Raw genomic sequence first — 19,940 nt, 5'->3', positions numbered from 1 at the left:
AGAGTGGTGTTCTTCTCAGCAGCAGAACAAACCTGCTGATGAAATTATATGAAGAATATAAAGGAGTTTTCACCAAAAAGGGCAAAACTGCTGCAATTAACAAGGTGAAGCAGCTGATTTGCCACAAAACCGATGACAGATTAAATGTATACCTGTAGGTGGGCAGTGATGGCCTAAAGGTTAGAGGAGCAAACTCATTACTAGAAGGTTGATGGTTCAATCCCTGCATTCAGCTTGATGAGTCTGCATGGTGATAGTGAAGAGCAGTGCTTGTTCTTGCTCATAGTTTTATCTTTATTTGTTAATAAATGAGCATTCAGATCAGTGACTGTAGTCATATTATCAATAGGCTAGATAACGTCAGATGTATATTTAAAATTATGGTGTAGGCAATTTAAGAGAACTTTCCAATATTATCATACTCTTTGACACATTTTCTCTTTCACAGGATCCATTTACAAGCATCACTGAAAGTTAAAAATTAACTGGAAAATGGAGAAGGATATAAGTACAGTGGAAACCACTTATAATGATCACGTCTGTCCGGGTCAAATAACACTATAAGCAGATGATTATTATAACCTTTTCTTTTTCTTTATTTGTCATGCAGAATACCATCTAATTGACATTTGTATATTTATTAGCCTACATGAATATAAAGATACAGATTTTAATGACTGTTTCAAAATACAGTACAGCTGTTTCAAACGGAGTGTGCACATTTTTGAAGCGGTGAAAGCGGTGAAATTTACTTAAATCCCCCCATTGTCATAAGTTTCGGGGAGACTACGTTTGTCATTGAGAGAAAATGACTTTCTGTCTCTGTCATGATTTCAGTGTGCACGCAGCAGGAGCCGCTTATCATGGGAGTAAAGTACAAGAATAGATTTACATGGTTTAAAATGTTTTTCCATATGTTGTCATGTATGAAAAGACCCAAAATGAATACAGTAGGCGGACTGCTTGATTTCTATAGGTGACTTATTTGAACAGCATAAATGTATTGTATTGTTGTATAGGAATGATTCTGTCTCAGAGCTTCTTGATCCATATAAGCAGCTGATCACTGTAACTATAATCACTATAAGCAGTTACCACTGTATACATTTAAACACAGAAGCAGAAGGTTTATTTAATTTTCTTTTTGTCCTCACAGCTTGAACAAAATCGGTGAATGAATAAATAAATAACTTCAAAATAACGCTGGCACACTTTTATTTCTTAAATTATAAATGCTAAGCTTTTAAATAAAAGGGTTGCGAGTGCGAAAAGACACTTGATGGAACCGTCTTTTGAGAGTCTGTTTCCGTCCGTCAGACATTCTTTGACATGCAGCTGAATTAAGCTTGACCGTTAACCTGCCATGGAGCAGGCTAGTTCTGCCGACTAAGTTACCATGGTTACTGAGCTGGGACTCGTGTAAGCCACAGTGATGGAACAGAACTCTCACTTAAATTAGCGAGGCCATATAAATAAGCAAATAAGCCAAGCTATCCCGTTAGCCAGCTTGATGGAACACCCCCCAGGTGTTAGTAGTCCAGTTACTGTTTCTTTTATTTACAGGCCTATTTTAGCATAATGGGGCCTGTTTTCCTGCAGGTGTAACGCCAGTGCAGACCCAAACACAGTCTTCGTGCAGTCTTCCTCAGACGTAAGTCTATTATTTGTGTGTCTGTGTCTGTTTGGTAATTCTCGGGCACCACTGGTGCATATTTGCGCCGACGTGGGAGGAGAGGCACTGCTGAGGCTGTTGTTGTGTTTACAGACACATAAACAACACAGATGGGTTGCTTTTCATTACGCTAATTCTCTCCGTAGAGATGGAGAGAGAAGTTGGCAGTTACATGTTTCCTGTGCATTTATTGCGGCTAAATGACTCAGCAGCAAGATGGACAGTGGAAAAAAGAGGAAGGGTGGAGCAGAGAAAACAGAGAAAACAGACAGAAAAAAGAGGGAAAAAAGAAAGTTAAATAAACATGCTAGCTAGCTAACGTAGCTAATGTTACTGATGCGTCATCATCGTCCCCCTGTTAAAGCTGCCGAAAGTGGTAGTTTCCTTTCTAATTTCCTCAAAAACATTGATGGCATGTCAGCAAGTTCATACTTTGAGCTCATAATTTAAAATTATTGAGAAAACAGATCATCTGTCACATTATTCAGGCTGCTGTAATTAGTTGAAACTTAAATATTTGTGTCATTTATTATTTGTGTTGGTTGAAGGGCTAATTTAACCTTTGATGGGTAACTGTTAGAGTATTATCAGTAAACTGAGGAGGGTATTGTGCCATTGCTCTGTTCTTTGAGTAGGTGGATAGAGTTGTTAACTGTATTATATTGGTACATTAAAAGATATGGTGTGCTGTGCTCTTGCTTTTTTCTATTTGAAGGTGGAGAGAGCAGCGTTGATGCCACAGAAGACCAGCAGCCCACTACTACAGAGCAACCTGCAGGTACAAGACATGTTAGAAAAATCAAATGTATACAGTTTAGGGTCATTTTATGGAAAAAAAATAGTTTTAAACAGCTGTACTCAAACTTGTGATGGGTGTATATCAGTAAACTGAGGAGGGTATTGTGCTCTTGCTCTGTTCTTTGAATAGGTGGAGAGAGTTGTTAACTGTATTATATTGGTACATTAAAAGATATGGTGTGCTGTGCTCTTGCTTTTTTCTATTTGAAGGTGGAGAGAGCAGCGTTGATGCCACAGTAGTACAACAGCCCACTACTACAGAGCAACCTGCAGGTACAAGACATGTTAATAAAATCAAATGTATACAGTTTAGTGTCATTTTATCGAAAAAAAATAGTTTTAAACAGGTGTACTCTATATCAGTAAAATTAAAGCTGCAAGCAGCATTGAACGGGCCCTCGCGCCTCTGCGAACGTCGGGCCGCGGCGCAGTCGAAGGGCTTCTGTCACAGGCATGTAGATGTCTTCAGACCCGGGCTGTTTTCAGACAGTGCAGTTACAGCTGCAGTTACTTATTGTCTCTACACACCTGACAGTGAATGGGCCCAAAACTTGCAAGATTTTGATGACACAGATGTGAGCAAGACAGACATGTCTCACCCTGCAGAAAATTCTCATCCTGTCAGTCAAACTTTCAAAATAAAAGCACACCACACTTGAAGGAAATATCTCTCATTTTTAAAAAGCAAAATGATCTGATCCCGACGGGCCAGAGTGCGAGGTCCTGACCAACGCTGCTTGCAGCTTTAATTATAACTGATTTTTTCTTTTTCGTAATTTCTCATGCAGATTACCATCTAATTGACATTTTTATATTTATTACATGAATATAAAGTGATAAAATGGGCAACTTTGCTATTTATTGAATTTTATTGACTGTTTCAAAATACAGAACAGCTGTTTAAACGCTGGTTGTTTCTCTGCTGCATCTCGTTGGCTCGTTCTCGGCAGTTTATCATAAGCTTCAATAAGACTACATTTTTCATTGAGAGAAAATTACGTTTTCCTTTTCTTTTTCTTGTCATGATTTCAATGTGCACACGTCACCAGCCTCAGGTCACCAGCTGGAAGCAGACGGGTTGTGCGTAGCTGTGGGGGTGGGGACCGCAGGGAGAAAGTTGAACCAGAATCAACTTTAGGACAAACGTAACCTGTAACACTGTACAACTCTGCCATGAGGGAAGACAAAAATATTACTAGGAAAAGGAGAGGACATTTCTCTCCATTTGATAACATTAAATAAAAGAGAGAGAGAGAGAGAGAGAGAGAGACAGAGTCAACCCTGTGGGGCTGCGCTGCAACGCCACTAAATACACATCATACGTGAACTATGGGTGTAAGGTAAAAAGAAACTAGAATTACTGTAGTTTAAAATGTTTTTTTTCCAAATGTTTTCATGTATGAAAAGACCCAAAATAAACACTGTAAGCGGATTATTGATTACTATAAGTGAATTATTTAAACAGCATTTGTACAGGAATGATTCTGTCCTGAGCTTTCTGATCCATATAAATGGTCAATCACTGTAACAGTGATCGCTATAAGCGGTTTCCACTGTATGATGGTAATTTAAAAATATGGCGTGCCCTTGCTGTTTTTCCTTTTGAAGGTGGAGAGAGCAGCATTGGTAATAGTAGTGTCGTCTCCATCCTTAATGATATGTACCTTTGGTTTTATTTGAGGTTCATATCAGTACATTGTACTAAGCAGTTGTGGCTCATTAGTTTGTGATTCACATGCACTAAAATTCACCAGAATGCAGGAAATTGAAACTCCTGTGATTCACTCACCAACATAACAGGTGATGCAGTGTAACTGTGGTAATAAGTAGGGTGTGTTGATGAGTCTTTTGGTACTAGAACCATAATGATTCAGAAAACATCAAAGATCAAGTCAAAAATATTTAAATAATACAAATAATCCAGTATGGTTCTTAAAGTTCTCCTTAAACAATGACTTTGGGCATTTTTACAAGATATTGTAATAACGACCAAAGAACCACAAACATAAAAATAAAGATGAAAAAACAAATGAAGAATCTTCAGCAACTAAGAGATGAAACTCTCATGAACCTTAATACTGTGTAAACACAACTTGAGTTTTTCCAACCATAGTTATCCATCACTGATGTGACTAATTAAAGACATTTTCATAACATTGATTGTTTGTCCTTTTTTTTCAGTCTACAACAATAATGAGCTGGTCAGGATTGTGATGGTGGGGAAGACTGGAGTTGGCAAAAGTGCCACAGGAAACACCATTCTGGAACGAAAGTGTTTTAAATCAGAATTCAGCTTCAAATCTTCGACTAAAGTCTGTCAAAAGGTTGTTGGCGAGGTTGATGGACAAAAGGTTGCTATTATCGACACTCCAGGCCTGTTTGACACCAAGGACACTGAAGAGAAAACATTAAAAGATATTGTCCGGTGCATTTCCCTTGCTTCTCCTGGACCTCATATCTTCCTGGTTGTCATCAGACTGGGCAGATTCACAGAGGAAGAAAGGAAGACGGTGCAGAAGATTCAGGAAATCTTTGGTGAGGAAGCTGACAAATACAGCATGGTTCTCTTTACCCATGGTGACCAGCTCGAAGGGAAACCTGTTGAGGAGTTGTTGAAGGACGACAAAGACCTGCAGGACTTTGTGTCCAGATGTAACGGCCAGTACCACGTGTTCAATAATAAACTGGAGGATCGTTCTCAGGTCAGTGAGCTGCTCGAGAAGATAAGAATTATAAATGTGCAGAATGGAGGAAGCTACTACACCACTGAAATGTTCCAAAAGGCAGAGAAAGCGATAGAAGAGGAGAAACAACGAATCCTGGAAGAGAACGAAGAGCAAATACGCAAAGAGCAGGAGAAACTGAGGAAGGAAATAGAGAAAAAGTATGAAAAACAGCTGAGAGACGTGAAGGGTGACATGAAGATGGAGGCTAAATTAAAGGAAGAATGTGAAAAACAAAGCAAACGGGAAATGAAAATACTGAAGGAAATGCAAGAACTTCAGGCCAGAAAGGAAGCCGAGAACAGCGGTTGGGTCACCAGAATGGTTGCTTCATTTCACCTCTCTGTTATGCATATGAAATACCCTCGACTCCCAAAGTGGATGAAAGAGTTCAAAGAGCAAGAGGAACTAAAGAAGGAATAAGAGGAAAAGCTTTATGCAGACAGAAAGAGGGAGAATAAGTTAAAGGAAAGACATGAAAAAAACTGAAGGAACACCAAGAATTTCGAGCTAGAATGGAGGCCGAGGAAAGAAATTCAATAATCCAACTGCTAATTCAAATGATTCATGTCAATTTATCTTTAGTTTTACAAATCATCCATCGGTTGATGAAAAATGATCCAAACACAAGAAAACACCCACCTCCACACAGTGAGACTAAATTAATGTAAAATGTGAAAATGACATCTGCTGTTGTCGTGGAATTACTCAACAACTTTCTTTTAATCTGTAGAACAAAGATGTATTAAAGCAAAACAATAAAGGACTATTGCTGATGCAGGATAGAAAAAGTTCTCTCTTGTCATTTTCTCCTGCAGGAATTTTATACCCAGAAAAAAGGAGGGAAAATACAAAAAAGTGAGAGAGTTTAACATGCTCAATATGTGCACAAATACAGGCACCAAACAACATGAAGAACACAGAGAAGGTTTGGATCAGTTGGATCAGCAGCTACTCTGATTGCTTTTACACTTTTCTACCCAGCAGGTGGTCAGATGAGTCTCATGTGTGATGAAGGGTCAGAAAGAAAACTGGAAAGAAAGATTCAAAGATTCCAAAACATTTGAATCAAGAAAACAACAAAAACTTTCTGATCCTGGATTGAAGAAGCTTTAATTCCCTTTTTCATTTTCTTGTTGGGTCTGATTTATAAGTATAGAAGTTGGGTGTTAATCAATATTTTATTGTTGGACATGTTTTGTAACAATAATAGATAATTCATGGTGGATAGTTATTGTTTTATTATTGGATGTATTTCTTTAATATTAGACCATATGTGTTATTAATCACACAAGATGATCAATAATTGTTCAGTAGTGCCACAGATGGTCAAGAAAATGTTGATAAATTTTGCATTAAAAAGAATAAATGATTCAGTTTCTGAATGTTTGAGGTTGAGTCTCTTTATTGCTCAATATGATTTAAATCTCTCGTGCAGTGTGAAGTATTTGAGGTATCAGAGATCACTGATAGTAGAAAACAGCTCAAGTTATTGTTAATTTATCAGAATTCATTTTTTCCACACGTATGCATATGAATTCTATCCATGAAGGATCCAGCTCTTTTAATGTCTAACAGCTGTAATCAGAGATCATAAGACGATCAAACAGCTATCACTAAATATACTGTGAGGTTAAAGCTCATGTGTCGCATGATAGTTTTGAGTATGTGATTAAATGATGATATGATATGTTTCCCAAGACATCTATAGAAAACTGCAAGAGGGAATAAATTAAAGCTGCAGGCAGCGGTGAACGGGCCCTCGCGCCTCGGTGCACGTCGGGCTGCAGTGCAATCGAAGGGCTTCTGTCACGGGCATGTAGATGTTTTCAGACCCGGGCTGTTTTCAGACAGTGAAGGAGATAAACATCACTTCCTTTGTACACTATTTTGCCTGCTGCTGGGGCTGCTTCGCTGAAATTTCGTAGGGGGCGCTATTCAGCCAGTTTGCATCACTGATGGAATATTGTCATGTACACGTGTTCAGGCTTGGAGTCTTATGGGAGCGACCAAAGAGACAGAGGGAGAGAATCTGTATCTGCCTCATGTTATCTGATGTCTTCTTCTTTCTATCATGGAGATGAAGTATTCATGTCCTAACATCCATTTGTGACTGTTTGTCATCTTGTTTGTTAGTTAACAGAACTTTATGGCTGCTGTTTAACCAGTCTGATATCATTAGCAACAATGACAAACAAGCTAACTCTCCTGGTTGTTTCTCCAGTTGCTTCTCTCTCCAGCCGCTCCCTGGCGGTGTCCTGCTGCTGCTGTGCTGCACAGTCCAGATAATTTCTCCTATTAGCTTAACAACAGTCCTTAACAGTCCTTCCATGGATGTATAAAGAGTACTTTAGGCTGCTACAACAAGCCAGCTGTTGCATTGGCTAACGCAAGGAGCTATCTACTGCTGCTACTCTGCCTTGTGGAGAGAATTGAAGATGAATTCTGGAAACTATCATTGGACCAACTCCATGTCAATATTGCATTCTGGTTGTTGACTGGTTAGGGAGGCCATCCTCCCTTGGAGCATCATTTTACATGTCTCTTCCAAAGAAGAGAGAAAAAATATGTTGTAAATTATACTGAGATTTGGTAATGATTTATTTCAACCAAATATTCTTTTTTATATTTTGATCTCCCTCTTGCCTCTCAAATAATAGAGGAGGGTCTATTTTCTCTGTCTCTATGGACCAGCCTCCACTGAGTGTGGCACACACCCCTCTTTCTTCCCTCCTCTCTCTCTCCCTCTCAGTTGGAGAGGAGAATGTTATTAAGTACTCTTCTTGTAAAATCTCTTCATAAATCACATTATTTTGGTCAAATCTTACATTAAAAATCCGTTGCGAATCCATTGATACAGGTTTGAAAGTGGTCAGACTTATAGTTTAGACGTCAGAAGCCTCTGTTTGACACAAAGTTCATGCCTCCCCATTGCTTTATATTGTAAGGGTGATGTGGCACTGCAACTTTTGGGGCTTATAAAATCCAAACCGTTCGAGTTATTACAAAGTTTGTAACAATTTTTTCAGCACAGTGTCATAAGTCATGTATTAAAGTTTGAAGTCGATACCATTAACGCTCTTGGAGGAGATAGCGTTTGTTCGGGGGCCAAAATTGAGGCAAAGTCTTTATTGACAGGCTAATTGCAGACTTCCTGTTGGATTTAGGTCAGGGGTGTCAGTGTATGATTCGTAGGTCTTGATGAGACAAATAATTGAATTTTGGTTTGAGCTCTCTACAACATTCCTATGGGCCATTGCGGCCATTTTAGTTACATAGGTAGTGCTAAAGAGCACATTTTGGCACTTTGGGGGTCAATTCTTACATTTTTGTGCGTGCCAAATTTGGTGAGCTTTTGAGCGTGTTTAGGGGGTCAAATTTAGGTCTGATGTCCCATAATAATAAAGAAACAAACACACGAGATACAATAATTACATTGTGTTTGTGAAAGTTGGAGAAACATGAAGTTTAGAATGTACAGAAGTGATCATAATAGAATGAAGATTTTTCATCTTTCTGGGTGCACCAGAAATGAGCACGAGACAGAAAACAACCAAAAAGCAGAAAACAAAAAACAAACCAGAAAAAGAGGAAGAAAAAAAACAGAAATTAAATAATAAGAAAGGAAGAACAAATGAAACAGTACATAATAAAATGGATGGATTCATACCTTTAAGAAAATTATTACATCAAATTTACATTCCTTTTTTTGTTTTATTTTGTTCATTTCAAAGGCCTGAAACATTCCATTATAATTATATTATTATTTATTTGTTTTTTTAAAAATGTATTTGTCTCAGTTTCAGTTTGAATGTATTTTTTTCCATTTCATCCACTTCCTTTAATCTGTTTATCTGTTCTGCTGTGGAAGGTTCATCCTTGCTGAGCTAATGTCCAATTACATATTTTTGCTGTTATCAAAAGAATATTTTATAAATATGAATGTCTAAAATCTTCTTACTCCCAATACTGCTATCTCAGGATTCATTAATCATCTCACGACTGCTCAGATTTATCTGCTGACCCTTTGGAGGAGCCCGACCCCTAGGTTGGGAACCACTGGACTAAATGTAGTTCAAAGTAAGGCTTCACCTAACCATTATTTTCATTATTGATTAATCTGTTGATTATTTTCTCGATTATCAATTGTCAAAGCCCAAGATGCAATGTAAAATATCTTATTTTGTCTTCAACCCAAAAATATTCAGTTTACTGTCATAGAGACTAAAGAAACCAGAAAATATTCATCAATCATATCATGTGTTTCAGATTTGTATGAAATGATGCATTTCTTGAGTTTAATGATTGAAAGTAATTCCTGCTGGGTTTAATCATAATCTTTATTTATATATCACTTTTCAAAACAGATATTACAAAGTGCTTCACAAGGAGATAAAAACAGGACATTAAAGGATTAAATAAAAGTTAAGTCAGTAAAATAACGATTAAGACAGAACAGCACTGAACAAATATAATAATAGAATATTACAGAGATTAAACAAGGTGATGAATACAAATAAGTACACACATAGAAAGAACACACACACACAACATTGGTACATTCAGTCCCCAAACCTCACTCCTGACAAATTAAGAGACATGCTGGTGACAAACACTACCGCCCATAAGTTTTATCATCATCGCATCATCGATCACATGTCCAAGGTCAAGAGTTCGTCTACAGAACACAGATTACTGCAATTTAATTTGATGACTCACGACAGTAAATACAAGTCATATAATCATTATAAGCCCATAGTGAAGCATATATATATGAAACAGATATAGACACACACACACACACACACACACTAACAGATGAGAGCGAGCCCTTTGCCTGATAAGTTCAAGCGCCATAAAGTCTAAATGGCAACAATTAAAGGGACGACCAATGTCCAAAAACAAGACTCGCATGTGAGGCCTGCATACATCCTTCTGTCCAATCACAAGTGGTGCGAGCATAAGAATACTGCATGAATAAATTAATAACTGCAGGTATTAAAGTCTGTTCCTACCTTTAAAATGTCTTTTTCCTGGTTTTGTCTCACGAGGACAGATATCTCACTTCACTCTAAATCCAGACACCACAAACAGACAGAAAATAAAATTCACAGGGAGGAAAAAAAAACTCCTGCCTAGTTTGTATGTTTTTAAATTTTTTTCCCCCTGAGTCTCGTAGGCCCTTTCATGTCATCGGGTCCAGGACTTGAGTCCTGGTGAGCCTGTGCAGCGTTGATACTGATTTCTCCTGGTGGGCCAAATTCCTGGATGGACAGGCCTGGCCCCCTAGGGTTAGAGTCATAATACTGGGTCTGCTTACATTACAAGAATGTCATCCTGAAGAAGCAGGTTTTTAATTGTTTTTTAAATGCTGACACAGATGTCGACAGTCTGATCTCTACAGGAAGTGCACTCCAGAGTTTGGGGGTCCTGGTCACAAAACTGGACCTGGGAACAGCGAGAAGTAACTGGTTAGATGATCTAAGACCATGTTCAGGCTCAGAGGCTCAGGCTCCATTTTATTTTTAAATTTAAGAAATACAGTAAAGCTTTAATTGCCAGGTTAATGTCAGTGTCACTATTGTCACCAAAACATCCATAGAAAGAGAAGAAGAAGAGAAAAGTTGAGGAAAACATAAATAATGATATTTAGTGCTGATTCTTTGTTTTTGCACCACTTTCTCTAAAAAGTGTTAACACTGTTTAAAACCACTTTCAGAATTGTGAAACATTTATTTTTGCTTATGACTACAGAAAAAAGGGCGATTTCACTGTTTCTGATTTCACAAATAAAGTGGTTGATCTAGTCCAGATTTGATGGGTCTAAATATAGTGGTGGATCTGGTCTAATGTGGTCTGGATGGAAAAAAGCAGTGAAATCGCCATTTTTTCAGTTTTCACAAATAGAATAGAGGTTTCACAAATCTGAAAGTGGGTTTAAACAGCATTAAGGCTTTTGCTCGATGTTTAATAGTTGTTCACATGTGTAAGTGGTGCAAAGATGGAGAATCAGCCGCTAAATATTATTAATATTTCCTTTGAGTTTCTCCGAGGGCCAATTAGTTGCACAGCCAACAGTAAATATAATCATCCTCAACAATCAACACACAAACAATTCACACAAAAAACACAGATTTACATAACATTATTCAAAAGGCCAACAGCAGCAGGGACAAATGAGTTCTTAAATCTATTAGTCCTGCATCTGGACAGATTATATCTGCGACCAGAAACCTGAACTCACTGAACAAGGAGAGACTGGAGCAAGAAGCAGGAAGAACAGGGGGAGGTTTCTTCCTAAAGTCACTTATCATTTCCTTTGTTTTAGACACATTTATATTCAAGAAGGAGCGTTTGCACCAGTCACTAAATTCATCCGCCACTGGACGAAGGTTAGTTTAATCATTACTGAGCAGGGACACAATGACAGGATCATCAAAAACAAATAAAAGTGGTGGGAGGACACACCCCTGGCACGCCATTGACTTTTACCTAATCAGAAGTTTATTTCAGAGTCATAAAGGTTAGATAATTTCTAAGAAATCAGGGCGTTTCTTCTCCGCACCTCCTTCTGTTCATGATTATAGATCAGGTGAACTTTGTCCCTCAGAGAGAAATAAAGATAGAAACCACAGAACTCTCTCAGAGCATCACAAACCTTTCTGCTGTAAGTTCACTGATTCAGTTTTATTGTATTTCCAGATTAGTGCTGCAGGACCTCTAAACTCATCCAGGTCAACATGATCTTAGTAAAGTAAAAAAAAAAAAAAAGGACAGAACTTAAACTCAGCACTCGTGTTATTGATGAAGATATTTATGATTGTCTGTGAGCACTATGACTACAGATGTTTAAGAGATAAAGAGAGTTTCTTGCTGTCAACAGAACTTTCTCTTTCCTGCTGCTGTTGTAACTGAACTGATGATGTGAATCTTCATTTTTGGGACGATGCTGTACAGCTGCAGAAACACAAAGACCAACTTCAACCTGCATGAAACTCAAACCAAACATCAAACAGGTAAAATCTCCTGCAAATTACTAACACTCGTTGCTGCTAGTTGTTAAAGTCTTATGTAATGTTATCATGTGAATCAGTACGGATTAATAATAATATGTTAATTGTTTTTATAACAAAGTTTATTAAATGATTTAAGAAATGTGAAAGAGTGATGCATGATGAAGCACAATTAAGAAGAGATTAGATCCATTCAATAAGGATACAGGCAGATTTGTGACCGCTGAGGCTTCTGCATTGTGTTGGTTAGTAATAAACATGCTGTAACATTAAGATCTCTAATATTGTTAGGAACAAACATATGCACAAAAAAAAGAGAAATAATATGATGGATTAGAATATTGTACTGTTGAACCGTATAAAAAGAGTCTATATTATATAAACAAGAGGTGACTGCACATATGAGCTGCTTACATGTACAGATGTAGAGAAGCTGTGACATGATTCCAACCAGAGAATCACAGGAGAGGAAAATGTATTCTAGTTTTTTACTAGTTTAGTACTTTATCTATCGGTCTATCTATATCAAGGGAATTTCATACTGTGACAGTAGGGCCCGATGATTTCTGCTTTCTGGAAAACGGACAAAATCACAGAATTTGATGATAAAAATGGAATCAAGTGTAAAACGCTGAATATCGTGGAATTTGCTAAAATGTAAAATGCAATTTATAAAAATCAGGGTTTTCCCACCGTTATAAGATTCAGGTGCAGCACCAAAGTGTTTTTCACAGCGTCTAAACTGAATGAACAGAAGAAACTTTGCTGAGTCTTTACTGTGTTTTACTGCCATTTATAGTTGCTGCTTCTGTTCTCTGCTGTCTGTGTTGGAGTTTGACACACACACACACACACACATAATCAGGTGAAGTAAAAGTTTTACCTGAGTCGATGTATACGTTCGTTACTGAAAGTGCATTAAAGTAATTAATCAAACCACCTGTTGAACAAGCATGTAGAAAAGTGATATTTTCATCTGGTTTGTCTGTAGTTAATTATTATAAAGAAGCTCTAATGAAAGCTGTCTGTATGTAGTCTAACTGTTAAACTTAGTTTAACACAAATCTTAAAATGTTGTAAATTCTTGTAAACGTCCCGCTGGCTGAGACAAAGCAGCTCCTCCTCTCTACCAGTGGTACCTGCAGCAGTGAATCCCAGCAGCAGAGGAGGAGGAGGAGAAGGAGGAAGGACTGATACTGACTGATGTCTGTCTTCTTCTTTCTTTAAAAACTTCACTCAGTATTTTGATGTCAGGATAATATTTGACATTTTGGATTAGTTTCCAGTGAGATGTTATTGAGTTTAAATAGTGACTTTACTGTTGCTGCTCTGGAAACGATATTTAGTCATATTTAAAATATAAATCACTTCTAATCCTGGTCTGAATTATTATTTTTTAAAAATAATTAATTAAAAAAACAAAATTTTTTAGTAATGAAAAAGAACCAGTAAGAGTATTGATAAGATAAAGACAAAATCCTAACATAGTGTCCTTACAACTGTTCTTATCGAGTCAACCCCTCCCAACTTCAGTTTTATGAGTGAAGTTGAAAGGAGGTGGAGTTGCCATTTTATTTAATGATTCCCTCCAATGCAAATAGATGACTTATGGAAACTTTGATTCTTTTGAATATGTGGCTCTTCAGTTGAATTCCTCCTCTCGAGCTATATTTCTAAATATCTACAGGCCACCTAAAAACTGAGCTACCTTTTTTGATGACTTTGCTAAACTGCTGTCTATTGTCTGTATTGACTTTGACTGTGTAGCTATTGTTGGTGTTTATAACATCCATGTTGACAACCCCCAGGACAGAGGGACTAAAGAACTGTATTATGTTCTTGATAACTATGGACTGACTCAACATGTAATGGAGCCCACACACAACAAGGGGCACATTCTGGACTTAATCATCTCTAAGGGTCTGAATGTTTCTAAGGTTGTGGTGACTGATGTTGCTCTCTCTGATTATTCCTGAAGATTCCCTTTCTTTGAGAGTGCTATCTCCATGCACACAAATGTTCAAACAGAGGTAATCACAAAACATTACATCACTGAAAAAACCAGTGGTTCTAGGTCTCGGTCAATGAGCATGTAGATAATTTCAGTTCTAAGATTACAAATGTTATTGATGCCATTGCACCTACTAAGGTGAAGGCTGTCTCTGGTAAGAAAAGATCTCCATGGAGGAATGCTACAGGCTTTTTCAAAATTGTTTCAAATTGCATGGCATCAGATCTTCTACAGATTGTCAACACATCTCTTCTCTTAGGTGTCTTCCCACAGGCCCTGAAAACTGCCGTCATCAAGCCACTCTTAAACAAGAACAATCTAGACACATCACTAATGAGCAACTATAGGCCCATATCAAACTTCCCATTTTTAAGCAAAATCATTGAAAAAGCTTTTTTTCAACAGCTGAACAACTTTGTGGCACTAAACTGTTTTGATGTCTTCCAGTCAGGATTTCGACCACATCACAGTACTGAAACTGCTCTTGATAAGGTCTTCAATGACATCCACTTAAATGCTGACAGTGGCAGAATTATAGTATTAGTATTACTGGATCTCAGTGCTGCATTTGACACGGCTGACCACAACATATTACTAGACAGACTGGAAAACTGGGTGGGACTTTCTGGCACAGTACTAAACTGGATTGAATCCTACTAAAGGACAAGGACTACTTTGTGTCTATTGATAATTACACATCTGAGTGGACAAAAATTACATGCAGAGTTCCCCGTCTTCTGTTCAACATCTACATGCTCCCACTAGCTCAGATTATGGAAAACCACAAAATATGCTACCACAGTTATGTGGATGACACACAAATTTACATAACCATATCACCAGGGGACTATGGTCTAATACAAGCACATGCATTGAACAAATCAATGATTGGATGTGCCAGAATTTTCTTCAATTAAACAAACATAAAACTGAAGTAATTGTTTTTGGAGCCAAGGAAGAACGTTTAAAAGTCAGCACTCAGCTTCAATCGATAATGTTAAAAACTACAAACCAAGCCAGAAATCTTGGTCTAGTCATGGACTCAGACCTGAATTTCAACAGCCACATTAAGACAATTACAAAGTCAGCCTACTATCACCCAAAGAATATATCAAGAATTAAAGGACTTATGTCTCAGCAGGATTTGGAAAAACTTGTCCATGTAGTTCAGTAGACTCGACTACTGTAACGCTGTCTTCACAGGTCTCCCTAAAAAATCGATCAGACAGCTGCAGCTGATTCAGACGCTGCTGCTCGAGTCCTCACTAAGACCAAGAAAGTAGAACATATCACTCCAGTTTTCAGATCTTTACACTGGCTTCCTGTCTGTCAAAGAACTGATTTTAAGATATTGCTGTTGGTTTATAAAGCACTGAATGGTTTAGGGCCGAAATACATTTGTCATCTGCTGCTACATTATGAACCATCCAGGGTCGTCAGGTCAGGTCGTCTGGGACAGGACTGCTTTCTGTCCCCAGAATAAAAACTAAACATGGAGAAGCCGTGTTCTGTTATTATACTCCACATATCTGGAACAAACTCCCAGAAAACTGCAGGTCTGCTGCAACTCTCAGTTCTTTTAAATCACAGCTGAAGACTTTTGGCTGCCTTTTATGAAACCAAATTTGAGGGTTAATATTTTACACTGCACTGTAACTTTTATTATCTTGTTTTATCTGTCTTATTCCCTTTTAGCTTCTTTTTATTTCCAAATTTAACACTTTTTAATTGTTTTTATGTATTTTTAATTGCTTTTATATTCTGTTTTAATGCCTTTTATGCTCTATGTAAAGCACTTTGATTTGCCTTGTTGTTGAAATGTGCTATACAAATAAACTTGCCTTGCCTTGCCTTACAGCTGGTTTGTGGCTTCACTCTGACTTTGGGAGGAGGAGCAAATCAGTTCACATCTCTTCACTATGAGCCTGATTTACTAATGTTATTGTGTGATTATTATTTTTTATGGTGCACAGTGTGATCACTCACAAACATGTGAAGGATTACCTCAGATCATAGTGCTCACATATCTGTTTCACTTCTTCATGCTGATGTCTGACTGTGTTTTTTAATTAAAAAATAGTGCAAGTTTGTGTTGCATCATCACAAATTCAATGGTATATCTTAATTTCATTCAATGTATGATTATATTTTAAATACTTTCTTACTGAATTATTAACATTTTTATTCATCCACCACATGATTAGACAATCTTTCTGATGACAAAATGTGCTTCAATCATAGAACGCAGAATTCAGAAAAATTTAAATGGAGGAATATAATAAAAAACTAGATTTCAAGTAGCTGAAGTCAAACTTTTGACTGGTAGAATAATGTTCAGTACTTGGTGATCTGTAAGTTATTAAATGTTAATGTGCTCTGATCGGTACTCTCATGTTTAATCTTCTCAGATAACTGTTTCATGTCTATAATTCATGTTGTATCTGTTCCCCCGTTTTAAAAGGCATTTACATGACTGCGTCCATCTAGCCGAGGCTTTCTGCTGTACCATTTAGAAACCTTTTAAGACAGACAGTTAGTTTTTCCACCAACATTCTCCTCTCAGATGGATTTTAGAGGAGAGATTTTATTGAATTACTGTCCAACAGTTGTTGAGATATTTCACAGAATAAGACTAATAAGAAAACTCGGTGCTAGAGGAAAAGTCAGGGGATTCAGGATCATCCTCTGGGGAACATGAATTTCTGTACAAAGTATCATTACAAACAGTTAAATATTTTTTGAGATATTAGACGCAGAACATTTTATCTGCTCAACATGAGCACAAATGCAGGAATTTAAAGGCACAAGGAACACAAAACGTGACAGGCAGCTAGTCTGGATTTCAGTTTACACACATTGAGCTGATTACATTTTCTCTGTTTTCTGCAACAAACAGCTTCCCTCCATTTTTTCCCTTGTGTTACTACTGACCCATTTGGGAAGCCTACCATTCCACAGTATCTCTGTGGATTTTTGTAAATCTTAGAAAGTTCTCAGACCCTCTGTATCCATGATATCTCAAAGAATATTTATCCTATTAGTGTATGTCTGTGGTTATTATTTTATTTAGTGTTTATAGATTCTGCAGTACCTCTGTGTTGCAGCCACATTACAAGGTGACAGACAACAGGGAGAACTAACAAGCTGTTGTCCATTTTTTCCAGTTCACACTGAGCAATGGACGCTGACGCCACAGGGACGATGGAGGTGGCGGCGCTCGGCCGGCCTTTCAGCCTCGGGATGCTGTATGACTGCCGCAAAGACTCACTCATCCCTGGTAAGAATTCACATGTAGAAATACTAAATGCATCACAACTAGACAACAACCAAAACATTCTGAACATTGAAATAGGTCGGTACACTGCTGTGGAAGAAAACAGTTGATTTTTTCCAGTGTGTGATCTGCGAGAAATAGAAATTGAGGATCTTTTGTCTTTTGTTTAGTGTTATAAAGGAGTTCAGGAATAAAACCTTGTATTAGTAAGGTGTAGGGCTCAAACAATTATTGTTGCTTTTTATTATTAGATCACCTGGACTGATTTGTGACCAATACTGACCAGTTCTCTATTGTATGTCTGTTAAAGGTGTCTTATAATCCCATAAGAGGTGGGACATGAAATGGCAGAACATTCATTCATTCATTAAAGGAAGCTGATCTTGATTTTTGTTTCTTCTTTTGCAGGCATGACATTGTGGGACCTTAAAGATCTGAAAAATGATATACAAGAAAGACCACAGCACTGCAACGATTTTCAGATAGTTGCATCTGAATCAATTGCAGATAAATCTTCAGCATTAAATGTAGAAGCATCCCTGAAGGCAAGTTTCCTTGGTGGACTAGTAGAGGTTGGAGGATCTGCCAAATACCTGAAAGATAGTAAAACATCCAAACATCAGGTCAGAGTAACACTGAAGTACCATGCAACCACAAAGATGAAGCAACTGTCAATGAATCATCTTGGAAGAGACAATGTGAAGCATCCGGATGTCTTTGATAAAGCAATAGCAACACATGTAGTCACAGGTATCCTTTATGGGGCACAAGCCTTCTTTGTCTTTGACCGTGAGGTGTCTGATGAAGAAAGTCATCAAGACATTCAGGGCAACATGAAGGTGATGATTGAGAAAATCCCCACCATCACAGTAGGGGGGGAAGGTTCTGTCCAAATGGAAACCAAGGACATTGAAAAGGTGGAGAAGTTCTCCTGCAAATTCCATGGAGACTTTTTACTGAAGAAAACTCCAACATCCTTTCAGGATGCCATACAAGTCTACCAAAGCCTACCACAATTACTGGGAACCAATGGAGAAAATGCTGTACCAATGAAGGTCTGGCTGATGCCACTTGTGAGTTTAGATCCATCTGCTGCTAAACTCGTCCGTCAGATAAGTATAAGTTTAGTGCAGAAATCCCAGAGTGTCCTGGAGGACTTCACTGAGCTGGAAATGAGGTGCAATGATGCAATGAGAACCACCACTGCACAGCAGTTCCCACAGATTGGTAAAAAACTTAAAACATTTGCAGAATTTTGCTCCGGGTACAAACTGGAATTCCAACAAAATTTGGCAAATAAACTTCCATCAATCAGGGGAGGAGGGGAAGAGGAGGCTGTGCTTGCAGAGATTCTGAAGAAGAGACATTCTTCTCCTTTCAACAACACAAGCCTGAACGAGTGGATGGACTGTAAAGAGAAGGAAATGCGCAGGTTAAAAATTTTCACCAACATGATGAAAAACACCAAGATTGTCCCATCTGAAAATGTGCTTGATGAAGAAATTCTCAGTGCAGAACATGCTGTGTGTTTTGTTTTCACCTCACTGGGAAGAGCTGAACCGTATCTCTCAGCTTTATCAAACTACTTGGAAGAAACATCCAAACCAGACAAACCACAATATCCACAGACCGATGATGTAGAGAAGGAACAATGGTACGCCTCAAAAGAAGTATCTTATGCAATGAGGAACAAAGTAAATCTATTCAGTGATTTTGCAGAGGCCAACAAGGAGAAGAAGAACATAAAGTTCCTGACAGTAGGTTTAACAAATGAGACACAGAAAGGTTCAAGCATCTACGTTTATGAAAACGGTTTTTCTGTCAGTGAGAACTTTGAGCCGCTTTCAAAGCCTGAAACAGTGACAGCAGGTGATGTAACCCACAACAGCGTTACACTGAAGATTTGTCCACCAAGATTTGGATCAGAGAACATCACCTCCTACTCTGTAGAGTACTGTGTCAGTGGAGAGGATGGATGGCAACAAAAACCAGCACCAAAGGCTGAAGAAGTGACAGTGAGCGGTCTGACTCCTAACACAGAGTATATGTTCAGATGCAGAGCAGTGACCACAGTAGGTGTTGGGCCAGCCAATGAAGTCAGCGGTCTCATTAAAACCTTACCTTGCAGCCCTCCTGGAAAACCTCAAGTTGAAACAAACTCAGGTGAGATATCAGTCAGCTGGGAGAAACCTGCAGAGATTGGACAAGATGTCCACATTTATGATCATAAAACAGTTGTCAGCAGGTGCCCTGGCTCCGTGCTGGAAAGAGAGGGCTTTGAACAGCCAATAATGTAATAACATTTCTAAATCAATAATGTAATACATTTTTTGCACATAATAAGTTATTACATTTTTAGCTGAGTTAACAAAATCATACAAAATAACTGGCTCCGATAATTTGTCACACTTCCTTGACACCCTCACTGTTGCCTCTTGCAAACACAGAC

At 38.0% G+C, this 19,940-nt stretch overlaps 2 protein-coding genes across 5 annotated transcripts in view; both read left to right on the top strand.

The window, feature by feature from the left end:
* The window catches only part of LOC122993956 (verrucotoxin subunit beta-like), a 34,776-nt gene extending 28,798 nt beyond the window's left edge, over positions 1-5,978 (top strand). For 2 of the 4 annotated variants that reach the window (XM_044368434.1, XM_044368433.1), the window contains exons 4-6: positions 2,388-2,450; positions 2,681-2,743; positions 4,652-5,978. In XM_044368434.1, coding sequence (XP_044224369.1) covers positions 2,388-2,450; positions 2,681-2,743; positions 4,652-5,616 — 1,091 coding nt within the window. In that variant the 3' untranslated portion in view covers positions 5,617-5,978. The remainder of the gene's footprint in view (positions 1-2,387; positions 2,451-2,680; positions 2,744-4,651) is intronic. The other 2 variants (XM_044368435.1, XM_044368436.1) reach the window with 2 other exon arrangements.
* Positions 5,979-11,821: 5,843 nt separating this feature from the next.
* LOC122993456 (verrucotoxin subunit beta-like) lies at positions 11,822-19,788 on the top strand. The gene is made up of 3 exons (XM_044367616.1): positions 11,822-11,860; positions 17,382-17,494; positions 17,900-19,788. Exons 2-3 carry the CDS (start codon positions 17,395-17,397, stop codon positions 19,786-19,788), a joined length of 1,989 nt encoding a protein of 662 aa, XP_044223551.1. The 5' UTR covers positions 11,822-11,860; positions 17,382-17,394.
* The last annotated feature ends 152 nt before the right edge of the window (positions 19,789-19,940 follow it).

Source organism: Thunnus albacares, chromosome 12 (assembly GCF_914725855.1).
Source record: "Thunnus albacares chromosome 12, fThuAlb1.1, whole genome shotgun sequence".
NCBI lineage: Eukaryota > Metazoa > Chordata > Actinopteri > Scombriformes > Scombridae > Thunnus > Thunnus albacares.
This window is presented reverse-complemented; position numbering and strand designations above follow the sequence as displayed.

Coding starts and splice junctions, on each gene's coding strand:
- LOC122993456 (XM_044367616.1), top strand. CDS start 17,395: ATGGACGCTGACGCCACAGGGACGATGGAGGTGGCGGCGCTCGGCCGG. Junction 17,495..17,899: donor CAAAGACTCACTCATCCCTG/GTAAGAATTCAC, acceptor CTTCTTTTGCAG/GCATGACATTGTGGGACCTT.